Source organism: Dipodomys ordii, unplaced genomic scaffold (genome assembly GCF_000151885.1).
Source record: "Dipodomys ordii isolate 6190 unplaced genomic scaffold, Dord_2.0 Scaffold18, whole genome shotgun sequence".
NCBI classification, from domain to species: Eukaryota; Metazoa; Chordata; class Mammalia; order Rodentia; family Heteromyidae; genus Dipodomys; species Dipodomys ordii.
Genome location: NW_012267234.1, coordinates 8609924 through 8626710, shown reverse-complemented (window position 1 = coordinate 8626710; position 16787 = coordinate 8609924). Strand labels below are relative to the sequence as shown.

General features: G+C 42.7%; 1 protein-coding gene across 1 annotated transcript in view; it reads right to left on the bottom strand.

Annotated features, from left to right (window-relative positions):
- The window catches only part of Tango6 (transport and golgi organization 6 homolog (Drosophila)), a 171325-nt gene that overhangs the window by 23070 nt on the left and 131468 nt on the right, over nt 1-16787 (bottom strand). The window contains 2 exon segments of the mRNA XM_013012670.1: nt 6558-6671; nt 15564-15715. Of these exon segments, the coding sequence (XP_012868124.1) occupies nt 6558-6671; nt 15564-15715 (266 nt within the window).

The window sequence follows — 16787 nt, the reverse complement described above, 5'->3', positions numbered from 1 at the left end:
AAAAAAAGAAAAAAGCCGGAAGTGGCGCTGTGGCTCAAGTGGTAGAGCGCTAGCCTTGAGCTGAAGAGCTGAGGGACAGTGCCCAAACCCAGAGTTCAGGCCCCATGACCAGACCCAAAAAAAAATAAAAGGGATTAAGTACTAATACATTAATACATGCTATTGCATGGCAGAATCTCGACCACATCATGCTAAGTGAAGAAAACCAGAAATGCTACATATTCTGTATCAAGTGTTCAGAAAAAGCAAATCCACAGCCAGGGGCTGATGGCTCATGCCTGTAATCCTAGCTACTCAGGAGGCTGAGATCTGAGAATCACAGTTCAAAGCCAAACTGGGCAGGAAAGTCTGTGAGACTCTTATTTCCAATTAACCACTCAGAAAACCAAGTGGTAGAGCGCTCACCTTGAGCTGAAGAACTAAGGGACAGTGTCCAGGCCCAGATTTCAAGCCCCACAACCAACAAAACTAAACAAAACAAATCCACAGAGATAGAAAATGAATTACTGGTTCCTGGGGATTTGGGGAGAAGAGAATGGGAGAATGATTATTAATCAAAATAGAGTTCTCCTTTCTCCTTCCTTCCTTGCCTCTTCTCACATCCTTCTCTCCATCCTTCCCTCCCTTTCTTCTTTTCAGCACTAGTGATCAAACCCAGGGCACACTGTAGGTAAGCATTCTACCACTGAGCTATATCCTCCACCCAGGGAGGTATTTTAATTTTGGATTGGTGAAAATGATCTGGAACTAGACAGTAGTGATGGTTGTACATAATATGTAAGAATATACTTAATATGCTGATTTATAATTTAAGAGGGTGGATTTTATGGTATGTGATTTACATATCAGTTTAAAAATTTGTGTGAGAAATAAAAATAAGGTGAATAAGAGACGGTTCTTGTGTCTTTGAGGAAGAAAACAGCACACAATCTTCTGCCTGTTTCTGGGTCAGCTGCAGTGATCTTACAGAAGACTGTCCCCATGTGTCTGGCTCTGGCCTGGCCTTTCTCCAGTTCACCAACATCCCTCAGGTTGTATCTGTCCCTAGCCAGGCACCATTCCCTCCTGACACTTTTCCAGTCCTGTCTAATGAGGCTTCTGTCTCAGATTCTGGGACAAAAATATTCCTGAAAAAAAAATTCCCTCTTGAAGGACTTCAGGGAATGACTTCTGAGGTGCTGCCCTATATAACAATTTTGCATTTGACAGATGGTAGAGATCCTTGGAAAAACATGCATTCATTAATGACCAAATGTATGGGAATAAACTTTGGAAAGTCAAGATTCTGGTTTGACTGGCTCTTTGGAAGTCAAAGACAGCAAATCGAGTTGGGCTTGAGGATGAGCTTCTAAGTATACACAAGAGGTATAAAAAGTCATCATACTTTTCCAGCCACAACTTGTTATAGAGACGTGATGAAAATGCTGTTTGTCAGAAAAAAATATACAGCTCAACAGAAACTAGAACATGGTGGCAGTCCCTATGTAACTGACTAGAATGTCACTTTTAAGAATTACCTTCTGTAATAAAGAAGTAGAGCATCAGGCTGAGTGCATGTGGATCATGCCTGGAATCCTAGCTACTCAGGGGGCTGAGATCTGAGGATTGTTGTTCAAAGCAAAGGAAAGTCCATGAGACTCTTATCTCCAATTAACACCAGAAAATCAGAAGTGGCACTGTGGCTCAAGTGGTAGAGCACTTGCCATGAGCTGAAGAGCTCATGGACAGCACCTAGACCCAGAGTTCAAGTCCCATGACCGACAGAAAAAAAAAAAAAAGAGAAGAGCATCATAACTAGGCATCAGTGGCTCATGCTTGTAATCCTAGCTACTTAGAATATTGAGGCCAGAAGGATTGTAATTTGAAGTCAACCTGGGCAGGTAAAATTTGCTAGACTCCATTTCTATAATAACCAGAAAAAACAGGACTAGAGGTGTGGCTCAAGTGGCAAAGAGCCAGCCTAACAAGTGAGAGGCCGAGTTCAAACTCCAGTATAACATCATACCCAATTCATATTCCTTTTTCCTGCAATAGTGTAAAAGTGAGTAATGAGGGGCTGTGAAGGTGGCTCAGTGGTAGAGTGCTTGCCTTGCCTGCGTGAGGCCCTAGGTTTAATTCCTCAGCACCACATAAGCAAAAAAAGCCAGAAGTGGCGCTGTGGCTCAAGTGGTAGGGCACTAGCCTTGAGCTGAAGAGCTGAGGGACAGTGCCCACGCCCCAAGTTCAGGCCCCATGACCAATCAAAAGAAAAAGTGAATAATGACAGAAGTGTTTTAATGGGGGGAGAAGGCTGGCTTTGAGTAGTGATCCTCAGATCTTCACCTTCTGAGTAGTTAGGGGCACATAGCTTCTATTCTGCTTTTAATGCCATTTAGCGATACATTTTTTTTTAAAATTTAAAATTATAGTTCTTAGTCCTGGTACTCCTACTTGGTTACTTAATTTTATCATTTCTATTCCTTTTCAAAGATGTTCCTTCTATTAATTGAAGGGTTAGTTTCCCTTTACTTCACTGATAGTAGTTATAGTATTTGCTTTAATTACTCTAATAATTCTGGGCTGGGAAGGTGGCTCAGTGGTGGAGTGCTTGCCATGCATGCCTTGCATGTATGAGGCCCTGGGTTCAATTCCTCAGCACCACATAAGCAGAAAAAGCCGGAAGTGGTGCTATAGCTCAAGTGGTAGAGTGCTAGCCCTGAGCTGAAGAGCTGAGGGACAGTGCCCAGATCCAGAGTTCAAGCCCATGACTGACCAAAAACAACAACAACAAAAAGAATGCTTATTCTCAGAGTATGGAATCATTTAAAAAACTTGTTTGTTTCAAATCCCCCCAGGGTAGTTTTAATAAGTTACCATTATTTTAGGTAAAGGTTTTACGGATGTCATCTGAAAGGCCAGTCTGACAGGCTAACATTCAACTATTACTACCTCTATTACTGTTTTTGGAGTGACTTTATGAATGTAGATGTTCTAAACAGTTATAATATATAGATCAGTGGGCAAAGAGCAAGCTTGTGAGGAGCAGGGTGGTGAAGCATCATCTCATTTGGGTGCTTAGCTCATTGTTCCGGCGTTGAGAAGGCCTATTCTTACCTCTATGAGACCAACACAAAGTGCATGTCTAAACATGCCTCCTCTCTCCTCATATTCCTAGTACAGTTAAATGTATTTTTCAACAAGGTTAAGGAAGAATGGGCTAAAATGAAATTAGATCTGGTTATTTTAAATGGGAATAAGGTAGAAGCTACCTCAAGAGGTAGGCAGGGGCAGAAATGTCTTTCCTGATGATCCAGCCAATCTTCCCCACCTCCCTTTCCAGCTGCCACAACCACAGAGGTCCTTGGCCAGCACATCTACAAGTAACAGAATTTGCTAAAACCCAGTATTATCTTTTGGCATTATATAGCCTAAGAGATGGTGATTAGAAGAGGGAGAAGGGAGAACCATAAAACTTTTTCATCAACAAAGTGGCATTTTCATTTCAGTTGCTCCTGGGGGCAAAACAGAGCTAAAAAGAGAACTCTCAGCTTGAAAGCTTTGTGGTTATCTCTGCTACTCATTACAGTGCACCTGATTATAACCACACCTACTATAACAAGACTTAACACACCTGGTCGCAAAAGATACACTAAGAAGAGGATTCATACATTCATCCAATCCCATTTCCTTTTCTTTATTCATGGAGTAAGCACAATTTGTAAGTTGCAGTGTGTGCATATGAGAACAAGAGAAAGGCTTTTTCATTCATATGGCTTTCTGAAGGTGACAAAAATCTTCCATGGCAACAAATTACACTTTATTTTAGTACTGGTAAGACAAGCCAGTACTGCTTTCATTGGCTAACACAGATGTGAGAAAATGGATAGTTTTCTTCTTCTTCTTTTTTTTTTTGCTAATCAGGCACTTTGCTCCACTATATAAGAATATATTCTGTCTGTCTGTCTCAGTAAAGGATATGTGCACTTGGAAGTGAGGCACCAAAGATCAAACCCAGGTTTCTTGACTAGTAAGCATGCATCCTGTCAATGAATAACGCTCCGAGCCCTGTAATTTTGTATATTTTTTCCTCCCCGCCCCTTTTCATTTTGGTGATGGTACTAGGGCTTGAACTTAGGGCTTCATGTCTAGGCAGGAGGTCTACCACTGAGTCACACCTGCAGTTCCTTTTTTGTGCAATTATTTTTGAGATAGGATCTTGATTCCCGAACAGGGGCATGACTAAAATACGATCTGTCTACTTTAGACTTGCAGTGATGGGATGTGACTGGGATGACAGGCATGTACTACTTCTCCCATTGGGACTGAGTCCCATACTTTTCTGCCCAGGCTGGCCTAGAACTTCCATCTTCCCACTCTCAGCCTCCCCTGTATACTGGGTAACAAATGTGTACCACCACACCTAGTTAGTAGTTGAGAATGAGTCCCATGAACTTTTCTACCTAAATGTCCTTTCAATCTCAGCTTCTCAAGTAGCTAGGATTATAGGCATGTTTATATATTTATTTTTTAAATAATTTGATTTTAGATTTACAGAAAAGTTGTGATATTAGCACAAGTCCCTATAGTTCATCTAGTTCTCCAGTTAACAACTCATACAACAGTGATCTATTTACTACAAGTTTCATAGGTCTTAATGATAAATGAAAAACACTTTCCTAACTCCCTCTTATACAGGAGATCATACCCTATGGTAATTCATTTAATTATATGAATTATCAAGTGATGATCTACTTGTCTTTTATCTCCATCAGGGTTCTAGATGATACCCTGGCACCTCTAGCTGTCTAGGTGAGAGCTCCCTAATTCTGAACAATCCTATCTCTACAGAAGTTCTTATGAACTTCTGAATTTATGAACCAGACCACTGTTTTCCATTTCCCTTTGTGTCACTATCAGTCACTGCCCCAGTACCCATTTCCTGTCATCTTCCTTGCTAATTAAACTTCAATTATTTATTTATCTATTTATTTTTAGAGCAGCAGTGTGCCAGCTAAACACATTGTCAGGTGAGTAGTAATTGTGTGAGACAGGAGTTCTGGCCAGTGAAATAAAATGAAAATCAGCTATATTACTGTAGAAAACTGTTCTGGATCCCCCCCACCCCCACCCCAAAGATATACAAGTGCCTAAGCTGGCCTTCTCTTTTTTTTTTTGGGTCCGGTCGTGGGGCCTGAACTCTGGGCCTGGGCGCTGTCCCTCAGCTCTTCAGCTCAAGGCTAGTGCTCTACCACTTGAGCCACAATGCCACTTCCAGCTTTTTTTCTTTTTGCTTATGTGGTGCTGGGGAATCGAACCTAGGGCCTCATGCATGCAACGCAGGCGCTCTACCACTGAGCCACCCTCCCAGCCCCTAAGCTGGCCTTCTCTTATTTCTTACTAATTTAAACTAGTTACAGTGGCATAGTTGTTATGGTCCTACAGTCATGAGACCCAGGCCATGAAGATTATAGAAATATTGGCCCTGTTGTCACTTGTCTGCTAACCCCCACTATCTACCTACATGTTTCTTGTGGTATGAGAAAAACACATCTTTACTTGTTTTAGCCATTGTAGTTAAAGAGTTTTTATAGTTGAGTATGTTTATACCAGAAATCATTCAATACAAACAACCTGTTCAAAGCAGATAAGAAGGGAGAAAAATTCAGCTGAGGGTAATGATGAAGGAAGGGTCCATTTGGAGATCAACAGTCTTGCTACTAAGCTGAAATAGCAAGTAGGCATTTAGAGAGAAAATATAGTTGTATAGAAAAGGAAGGAGATCACTAATGAACCCATGCTTGTACAAACAGGTATCAGGAACTTGATACAGTAAAATTCTATCATGAATAAAGTCTCTCTGTGAGACAAACAACCACTCTTATAATGGCTTCCTTGACAGTTGGTTAAATACGGATATGTAAGCCACAGATGAGAATTGTGGATGCCAGGAAGTGAATTATTAATGCAAACTCTGGGAATAAGTTTCCATTAGGATCAAGAAGAAAATTAATTTTGAGGTCACTCATTCTTAGCACACACATGAATATATACACTTTCTTCCTGTTCTAGTCATACACTGGGGAGAAATATAGCCAAACTGATTTGAGGAAGGAAGAAAGTGTAATATATGCAGCAATGAAAATCCATGGCCTGAACTTAGAACTAGAAAAGGAAGGCTTTTAAGTGAAGGCCTTTAGCAACTCAGCATGAACAATGAAATGAGTCAGGAAGACAAGTCACTAAAGTTCAGGCCGCAGTGACAGGGTTAATGTGCAGCAGTTAACCCACCTTGGAACCTGCTCTGCCAGGAGGGGAATGCCAGAATTCAGAGCCTCCATCTGTAAAAGTGTGCTCTGGTTTTGATGCGGCAGTTACTGGGTGGCTTGCCCAACATATCACAGAGGAAACAGACTCTTATTGAAGATGTAAACAATACCATTTTCCTGCTAAAAAAGTTCCTGTTGACTGATTCATTTACATAAATCTAGGCAAAAGATTTGAGCATGCTCCAGTAAAATTAAGGCTGAAGAATAAAACCAAAGAGGTAGGAAGTTGCACATGGCAAGGGACTGACTTACCTCAGTAGCTTTCTGGCTGAGGCCCCGAAGCAGCACAACAATCACATGGATGGCAGCTCTGCGCACTTGAACATCATGGTCTGTTTTAGCCACAGCAATCAGGCAAGCTGTCACCTAGGAGAGTAAGAAAAGTCAATAAAAATCAGTACTGCACAATTATCACTAGCCTTTCAACTGTGTTCCACTTTCTACACATTTATCAAGAGCAATGTAGCTTAGAGTGGAGTGGATCTATTTCCTCATGTTCAATTTAGAAGGTGAGAACTAGGCATAGAGCTCTTGATGTAGTCTGGCTTGTCTACAAAGATAAAATCTGGTTTGGAATTCAGAAAGGATTATAGCAAGTGGGGAATATATATATATATATATGTACATACACACACACACACACACACACACACATATATATATATATATAATATGCATTTCAAAAAAAGATAAGGTCAGGCTGGAAATGTGGCTAAGTGATAGAGTACCTGTCTAGCATGCATGAAGCCCTGGGTTTGATTCCTCAGTACCACATAAACAGAAAAAGCTGCAAGTAGCTGGGCTCTGGTAGCTCATACCTGTAATCCTAGCTACTCAGAAGGCTGAGATATGAGGATCACAGTTCAAAGCCAGCCCAGACAGGAAAGTCCATGAGATTCTTATATCCAATAAACCACTAGAAAACTGGAAGTGGTGCTATGGCTCAAGTGGTAGAGCACTAGCTTAGAGCTGAAGAGCTGAGGGACAGCACCCAGGCCCACAGTTCAAGCCCCATGACTGACAAAAAAAAAAAAAGCTGCAAGTAGTGCTGTGGCTCAAGTGGTAGAGTGCAAGCCTTAATCAGAAGCAGCACAGGACAGTGGCCAGGTCTAGAATTCAAGCCCCAGGACTGGCAAAAAAAAGAAAAAAGGTAAGTTTAAGAGTGACTGTCTCTTCAAAAGCAGGAAAAATTATCATGTGTTCCTCTGAGGGGACATATTGGAGGTAGGAAAAACAGTCTAAAACATAGCTGCTTCTGAGATCTGAGAACCATGGAGATTTCCCTAAAGAGACTTCAGAGTTCAAGGTCCGGCATGAATATGGCAGCATAATGTCCAACATAGAAATTAAGAAACAGGTAAACTGACCTTCATTGGTATGACTGACACATCCTTGTCCTACAAATCTAGCAACCACCCTCATAAAGTCAGCAACAGCCAGTTTGAGCAATTTCTGCCTGGGCTTCTTCATTGGTGAGACAGAGCTTTCCATGCTCAGTTACTTCCAAAGACAATTCTATGCTTGAACTTAGCCAAAAGGCAGAGAAATGATTCAAAGACAATTTTATAACAGAAGAGAAAAACTAGAAATTACTTGTAAAACATGCTCGCAGTCATACCGCTAATTATTATATGTAATAAAATGAAACTTTTTTTTTAAAAAGAGAAACAGAAGTTTATTGGTTACCATGACAGAGGGGTATAGCACTGCTATGGCCACTGAAACTGTTTCTATGTCCTGTACCATTCACCCTACCATGGCTCCTATTTAGCAAAAACAAAACAGAACAAAACAAAACAACAACAACAAAAACCCTAAAATTTCAGTACAGAAGATGATAATGACCACAAACCTCTCTGAGGCAATCATGCACTTTTGCAATGTGATCAATGGCACTAACAATCTGAAGGTTTGTCTAAATTAACTAAATTCATGTCTCATATGCTTTTGTTATTGGCTTTACTATGTGTCTGTATTTCCTAGCCATCAGTAGAAAGATTTTAACCATGATAAGAAAATATCCAGATTGTGTCTTTGGAAACATGTGTAAATACATATTATGTTTTAAGAGTGGTGAATACAGGCACAAATGAGGAAATATACTTGTGCAGAAATCTTAACTACACAGGTTGTAGTTTTCACAGCTTTCAAATAGTTGGGCATAGTTCAAAGTATCTAATTAATCAGTGATGGCAGAGAGATTAGAGGAAGAAGCCTGTTCTTAAATATAATTGCCTCTGTGCTACACTGGCATTTAATCAACTTCTATCTATTAGGCAAACTTGCAGCTTGCAAGGGAAGGGAAAATCCAGAAAAGCACAACTCATTGAGGGCTGTTGTTTAGTTAGTCCCAGGAAGCTGCTTCATCCTGAGACCCCCAACTCCAATGCCAGCAATGGATTTTGTGCCTTTGGTATTAACAGTTGAAGGAATTCAGCCCTAGGAGGAAACTCCTTGGGCCACCTCCAAATAGGTAACAATATAATAGCTACCTCCACTTTCAGGCTTAATATTTATAAGGTAAGAGTTGAACAAGTCAGAGCTAGGCCAGAATCCTTCTGGACACACAGAAGTTCAGCTTTATTCAATCCAATATCTAATGTACAAAAGCCAGCCCAGGGCCATGTCACGATCAGAGGTTCCCAAGTGTTGCCTGTTCCCCTTGGAGTCCTTTTACATCTGTCAATGAAGGCTTTCTGCCTAGAAGCCTGCTGGTGTCTGCCTTTGTCCCCTTGGTTCTGCCTCATTATGCTGAGCAGGCCATGCTTCTACTTCAGCTTTTAGTGCAGGTTAGCTCTGACCATCAGGCACTGATTCCGTAATCAGGATATCCACGAAGTAGCAGCCTGGATAGAAAAGGGCTTTCCCTTTAAGGCCAATTCTTGAATCCCTGTGTCACCTTGAAGGTGACGTTGAGGAAAGAACTGGTTCTTACAAGCCTTGCTGGAATGGTCTCCTGCTTGCTATAGGCCATTAAATGACTTATGTGCTATCCACGAGGAGCCATTCAACGATTAGGAAGAGGCTCAAGAAGGGAAGAAGTTTGTGACCTTCTTCGACATCTCTGCCATTCAGATCAAATTCTATAAACTGTGGGATGGTTACTCATGCAAAATGTTGTGTTTTTTTTTGGGTCCGGTCATGGGGCCTGACCTCTGGGCCTGGGCGCTGTCCCTCAGCTCTTCAACTCAAGGCTAGCACTCTACCACTTGAGCCACAGCGCCACTTCCGGCTTTTTTCTTTTTTGCTTATGTGGTGCTAAGGAATCGAACCCAGGGCCTCATGCATGCAAGGCAAGCACTCTACCACTGAGCTACTTTACCAGCCCCTGCAAAATGTTTTTAAGGTATCCAATTTTATTATGGTCTTGTGGATCTCATCTATAGGTAAGAACAGCCTCTTCCTGTGCAGGTGAAACCCCATGCCCTGCTTGTATGCTGTTCACTTACAGGCCTTTCATTTAACATGAGATCTAGAAGGACTCAAGGCAGCTTACTTCCATCTACCCAGTCTAATAAGTCAGCATGAGCTACTGTCTCACCTCCAAGGACAAACTCAACATTGCCTTCTACCACTAAAAGCTTTGGTGAAGGACGATGTAAGATGATGAAAGGTCTTTACTAATTTATGAATTGGTGTAACATTTCCATTCTCTGTTTTTAAGTCCTCCCAAAGGGCAGAAACCTATTTTCTCCTTTATGACACCAGCCCTGAGGGCCAATGTACTATTCTAATACACAAAACTATGGAAGGCCTTCTCTTTACTGGTTAAATCACATGAATCATATCTACTTCTGCAAGCCATACAGACAGAAAGATGACGACTGCTCTGGCAACATTAAAGGTCAGTTTAAGCAATTTAGTACTTCGCAAGAGCCAACAGAAATAAGGAAAAACATCACTCCCCAAACAGCTGGCATACACCAAGCATAATTAGAACTATACAAATAAAGATAATAAAAATGGCAAGATTAACCAAACTGACTTTGGAAAATTCCAGGAGAGAAGGTACAGTGTTGAAGTATGTATGGAGGATGCTGGGAACTAGGTGGCTCATGCCTATGCCTATAATCCTAGCTTCTCAGAAGACTGAGATCTAATGATTGTGGTTTGAAACGAGCCAGGGAAGGAAAGTCTGTGAGACTCATTTCCAAATAACCACCAGAAAACTGGAAGTGGCACTGTGGCTCACAGTGGAAAGTGGTAAAATGCTAGCTTTGAACAAAAGAGCTCAGGGACAGCGCCCAGGCCCCAAGTTCAAGCCCTATGATAGACAAAAAAAAAAAAGGGGGGGGCTGGGAAGGTGGCTCAGTGGTAGAGCGCTTGCCTTGCATGCATGAGGCCCTGGGTTCAGCACCACATAAGAAAAAAGCCAGAAGTGGTGCTGTGGCTCAAGTGGTAGAGCGCTAGGCTTGAGCTGAAGAGCTGAGGGACAGCGCCCAGGCCCAGAGTTCAGGCCCCACGACCAGACCAAAAAAAAATAGGTATATATGGAGAAAGCATGACTTCAATTTTCCTACTTCATCTTTTTTTCCCCCTCTTTTTCCCCCTCAAGTTTCCTTTGCTAACTATGGTCAATCTACTAACTTGTTTCTACTACTAAATTGGATCCCTGGTGAACTAAGAAAACTGAATTGGTTAGGTAGTCTAGCCAATAATTATTATGAGCTATGAGCTCAGCTTGTTCATTCTACCTGCCAGGAAGAAACTATGGGGACTGCTTAAGCTTCCTGGGGATGTGGGGTGGTTTCCCAGAATATCCACCAAACCCTCATCTCAAGTACTGACATATCCACAAATTGTTCAAGCCTTGTCACTTAGAAAATGAAACCAACATTTGCAAAGCTGGTAATAAATTCAAATCAAGCATGAGATCAGAGGCTACAGCACTGTATGAGACCTCAAAGGCTCAGATATATGGAAGTTTGGCATAACACTGAAAGTAGACTGCTCTGGGACTTGACACTTGGGGTGCACCTTGTATGCAGGACTAAGGACAGACTCCTCCCAATGGTGCACTTAAACTAACCTGCTTCTCCTAGAAAGAGATAAAGATGAAAGAACAAACCAAGATTTGGTTTCAAGCAATATAGCTCTTGACAAGGACAAGGAGAAATTTGAAAAAATTAATAAAACTCTATAAACAGGTTAAATCTTGGCACCAACAAAGAAGAAAAACTTGAATTCCCAGTATGAAAATTTTGGAGGGGCTGGGCCTATACTTTCTGTTCCTTCCCAACCATCCAGCACCATAAAAAAAAAAAAACAGAATGCCCAAATCTGGGCCACCCAAGAGTGAGGAGAGCTTTCCTCAGATGCCCATATGCAACAGCTGGGGGAGGGGCAAATGCCCCAAAGCAGATCACATTAGAGGAATCTTTAGTGGCTAATTTATCCAACTTTATGTCAAAATAGACTGAGCTTCTCTCCTCTGCCTACCTATCACTTAATCATCACATCATAGCCTTCCTGATACCAAGACATGTCTAAACAGGGTCTCAGCTCCTCATTCCTATACCCCCTTGGCCTATTGCTATAACATTGATCTGATCCCCCAGTCTACTTCATCCCCTGCTGAGATTTCCTTACAGGAAGAACTGGGGTCCTTTATGTGTGTCCTCCAGCATTCCTGGCACAGAATATCACAAATGCTTCTTTGGGATTCTCTACAGGATTCTCAAAGCCAAGTTTCCTCAAAGCTGAAGTTCCTTGTCCACCAGTACACACTGGAGGTTAAGTACATCTGAGGCTGCAGGCTTCAAGAGCTTTAATGAGATCCTGGAAGAATCGGCACAGAAGAAGCTGTGGTCATCTAGAATAAGCTAGACTATCGCATGGCTCTGCTCTGACTGCTTATAGGCAAGCCAAATCTGTCAAAGTCCCACCTGGACTGGCCTCCCACTTTCCCATGCCATCTCCTACTATTCTTTATTCTCTTCTCTTAGCCATACGGGCCATGCTGCTCTCTGCAGTCGAATCTGCACTTGCCTCAGGGCCTCTGTGCTTGCAGCTCCCTCTGTCTGCAATGTTCTACCCACAGCTGTCTGGATCAGACCCTTGCCTCCTTAAATTTTGTTCGAATGTCAGTCATCAGTAAGGCTTTTCTTGACCATACAAGTCACATTTGTAACAAGGTCCCTTTGGCATCCTTGTTTCACTAGATATATTTTCTGAGCAACTTACCACCCTCATGTAGTATAGATATGTTCACTTGTTTATTGCCTACCTCTCCCCTCCAAAATGGCAGGTCCACAAGGACACAACCGGCACAAAATATGTGCTCAATAAATGTCTGTTAAGTGAATAAACAGATGAAAACTACTGAATAATCAATGATCCTACCACTTTTGCCATGTGAATCGACCCGAACTGCCTGACTACAGTAGGCATAGCTGCAATAGTAAACCTGGCAGGCCTCCAAGCATGTCCAAACTTGTCGTCCACCCAGGGTAGCTAGTTTGGCACTATGACGAGGCAAGCGTGGGATGCTACATAAGAAGGAACATTTGAAAAGAAGAGACAGAAATTATACAGGATGGAAACACCTGGTTTTTCAAATCAGAGAGAATACTTTGCCTCCTGAAGTTTCACTGCCAAAAGCAAGCTCTATTAAGGCAGGGCTACATGACCCTTCCTGCCTGTGCCTTTTCTGACATGACAAGAGTCTTCAGTGTCAAGGCACAAAAGCACTCCTATAATTGAGCAGAAAACATTCCTGAGAGACAGTGTAGATGAGTGGTGAAGGGCATGAATTCTGGAACTAACTACCCACATTCCAGTCTAGCCCTGCCTTGTCTTATCTGCAAAACTGGGATGACTTAGCTTCTTGGTGCCTCAGTTCTCCGAGGTGTATCCCCTTCTTGCCTCTCTTGCCTCAGCTTTAGTTGCCAACTAGCCCCCCCCACCTCCACTCTTCCACTTAAGCCTTCAGGATCTTCCAGTTCTTCAAATCGGTCAGGTTGTCCCCCACCTTGGTGCATTTGTACACACTGTTCCTCCTGAAATTCCTACCCTGCCTCCCTGCCTATTTAGCTTTCACTTGTTCCCCAGGTTCAGACCTAAGGATCTCTTCCCCTAGGCATCTTTGTCAGCACTCTAACTGGACCCTTCTCCTCACACCTCCTCACATGCATCCTAGCACTTATACTGATGAACTTCATTGTAAGCACAGACATTTGGGTCTGCCACCAGATTCCTTAGGCCCAGAGGTCTAAGTGAGGTTAACAGGGTTTGTTTCTCTAGCCCCTAACAAAGGCCTGACACACTGCAGATGTTGGGGACATTTAAAGGACACAGTTTACCTAGTTGTCATTGTTTTGCTGCTCTTCCTTATCATTGGAGCATCAGCCCCCTCCAATAACTAAGATGTTTCTTTTTTGTTGTTGGTCGTGGGGCTTGAACTCTGGGCTTGGGCGCTATCCCTCAACTCTTCAGCTCAAGGCGAGCACTCTACCGCATGAGACACAGCGCCACTTCCAGTTTTCTAGTGGTTTATTGGAGTTAAGAGTCTCATGGGGCCGGGTGCTGGTGGCTCACGCCTGTAATCCTAGCTACTCAGGAGGCTGAGATCTGAGGATCGCAGTTCAAAGCCAGCCCGGGTAGGAGAGACCGTGAGACTCCTATCTCCAATAAACCACCAGAAAACCAGAAGTGGCACTGTAGCTTAAGTGGTAGAGTGCTCGCCTTGAGCTGAAGAGCTGAGGGACAGTGCCCAGGCCCAGAGTTCAAGCCCCACGACCGACAAAAGAAAAAAAAAAGAGTCTCATGGACTTTCCTGCCTGGTCTGGCTTTGAACCATGATCCTCAGATCTCAGTCTCCTGAGTAGCTAGAATTACAGGCGTGAGCCACTGGCACCCAGCTTCTAAGGTATTTCTTAAAGAAAGATCTGAATAAGAGAGCTGAGCACCAGTTGTTAATGCCTGTAACTGTAGCTACTTGGGAGGCTTGGAACAACATGGTTCAGAATAGCAAGCCCAGAAAACTTTTCAAGACCTCCTTCACAAACCACAGCTGGATATAGTGGTGTGAGTCTGTCATCCCAAGCTATCAGGGAGACTGAGATTGGGAGGATTATGGTACCAGGCCAGCCTGGCAGAATCTGGAGGTTGTGGCCAATGCTTGTGATTTCAGCATCAATGGGAAGCCTAAAGTAGGTGGATCATGATTCAGTTACATGAGAGTGAGGCCCTACCCTAAAAATAACTAGTGAAAAACAGGGCTGGAGATGTGTGGCTCAGTGGTGTTATGCATGAGACCCTGAGTTCAAACCATTTTTTTAAAGATCTGAGACCAGTATTTGAACTTGGTACTTGATGCTTTCACTCACTGACTACCACTCTGCCAACTGAGCTATGCCTCTAATCCTGAGTTCAAATTTTTTTTTTTTTTTTTGTTGGTCATGGGCTTGAACTCTGTCTGTGCCTGGGCACTATCCCTCAGCTCTAAAGCTCAAGACTAGCACTCTACCACTTGAGCCATAGCTCTACTTCTGGCTTTTTCTGCTTATATAGTGCTAAGGAATCAAACCCAGGGCCTCATGCATGCAAGGCAAGCACTTTAGCACTGAGCTACCTTTCCAGCCCCTGAGTTCAAATCTTATTACCACCAAAAAAAGTCTAAATACAGAAAATCAGCAGGAGCTGGTGGCTCACATCTATGATCCTATCTACTCAGGAAGGAGTCTGAGATCTATAAGACTGAACTTCAAAGCCTGTCTGGGCAACAAAGTCCATAAGATTTGGAGAGTCCATCTCCAAAATAACCTGCAAAAAGTTGGGTTAGGGGTATGGTTGAAGTGGTAGGGTGCTAGCTGAACAAGCAAGCAAGACCTTATCTAACAAAATCACTGGGTATGGTGGTCATGTCTGTCATTCCAGCTACACACGAAGCTTAAGGAAAATCAATAGGGGCTAACGAATGTGAGTTATTGTAAAATAACTAAAGCAAAAAAAGGCTGGGTGTTGCTCAAGCAGTAGAGGCCTAGCAAGTGTGTGAGGTCCTGAGTTTAAACCTCCACCAAGAAGAGAGACAGAATAGGGAAGTTAAAGAGACTAAAACATTATACTAAGCATACTGATTAACAGGGAGTTAAAAGTTAATAGGGAAGCATAGAGAAGATAAGTGACCAATGTTTACTATGTCCCAGGTAAGCAGAAGCAGAGCTGGAAAAAACACAGGTCTCCTGATTTTCAATCTCAAGTTATATAATAAGTCTAAGTAAAAACCAGCAGTAGAAGGAGGAGTTTACCATACAGTACCTCATGAACCACAGGGCCAAGCAAGAAGTCCAGGTGTTGGCATAGTTCTCCCAGGTTGGCTAAGCTGCTGGCCCTGTGTGTACTATCTGGGTCTCTTGCACCCCTCAAGAAGGTATGGATCAAAGGTTCTCGGTACTTTGAGACCATGTCCCCTGTAGAAAAAAACAGAATTAAAATTTCACTTGTCTAAAGAAGGAATAATGGAATCATCATGGTTTACTGCATGACACCTTATACTTTCAGAGGACTCATATAACCAACAAAAATCATGCTTGGGTTACTGTAATCAGTTGTAAGTTCATGAATCACACTTAGTTTCACTGTCAGGTGAACAACATACTGACAAAAAAAAGAGGAAACAGAGCTGGGAATGTGGCTTAGTGGTAGAGTGCTTGCCTAGCATGCATGAAGCCCTGGGTTCAATTCCACAGTATCACATACACAAGAAAAACTGGAAGTTGCTCAAGTGGTAGAGTGTTAGCCTTAAGCAAAAAGAAGCTCAAGGACAGTGCCCAGACCCAGAGTTCAAACCCCAGGACTGGCAAAAAAAGGAAACAAAGAAAGCCCTAGGGTGGGGGGATTTGTTGTAAAGGAAGAGGGCTCCTTGTTGGGAAGAAAGGCATAGAAAAAGAAAGCAGCTTGGAAAATTGTAGACTGAAAAGGGTAAGAGCATATGAGGACCAAGCTGATGACTAATAATGTAGGGACTTAAAGTTCAAACAAATTAAAAAGATAAGGCATACTGGGTTGGGAATGTAGCTTAGTGGTAGAATGCCAGCCTTGAGCAAAAGAAACTCAGGGACAGTGCCCAGGCCCTGAGGTTTAAGCCCCAGGACTGGCAAAAAAAAAAAAAAAGGTATACTATATTAACTTCTAGGCAGACAGAGAGAGAGAGAGAGAGAGAGAGAGAGAGAGAGAGAGAGAATGCTGAGGATCAAACCTAGGAACTTGCTGGGTGCTGGTGGCTCACGCCTGTAATCCTAGCTACTCAGGAGGCTGAGATCTGAGGATTGGGGATCAAAGCCAGCCAGGGCATGAAAGTCCGTGAAACTCTTATCTCCAATTTACCAGAAAACCGGAAGTGGTGCTGTAGCTCAAGTGGTAGAGCATTAGCCTTGAGCTGAAGAGCTGAGGGCCAGGGCTGGGAAAGTAGCTCAGTGGTAGAGTGCATGCCTTGCAAGCATGAGGCCCTGGGTTCGATTCCTCAGCACCACATAAACAGAA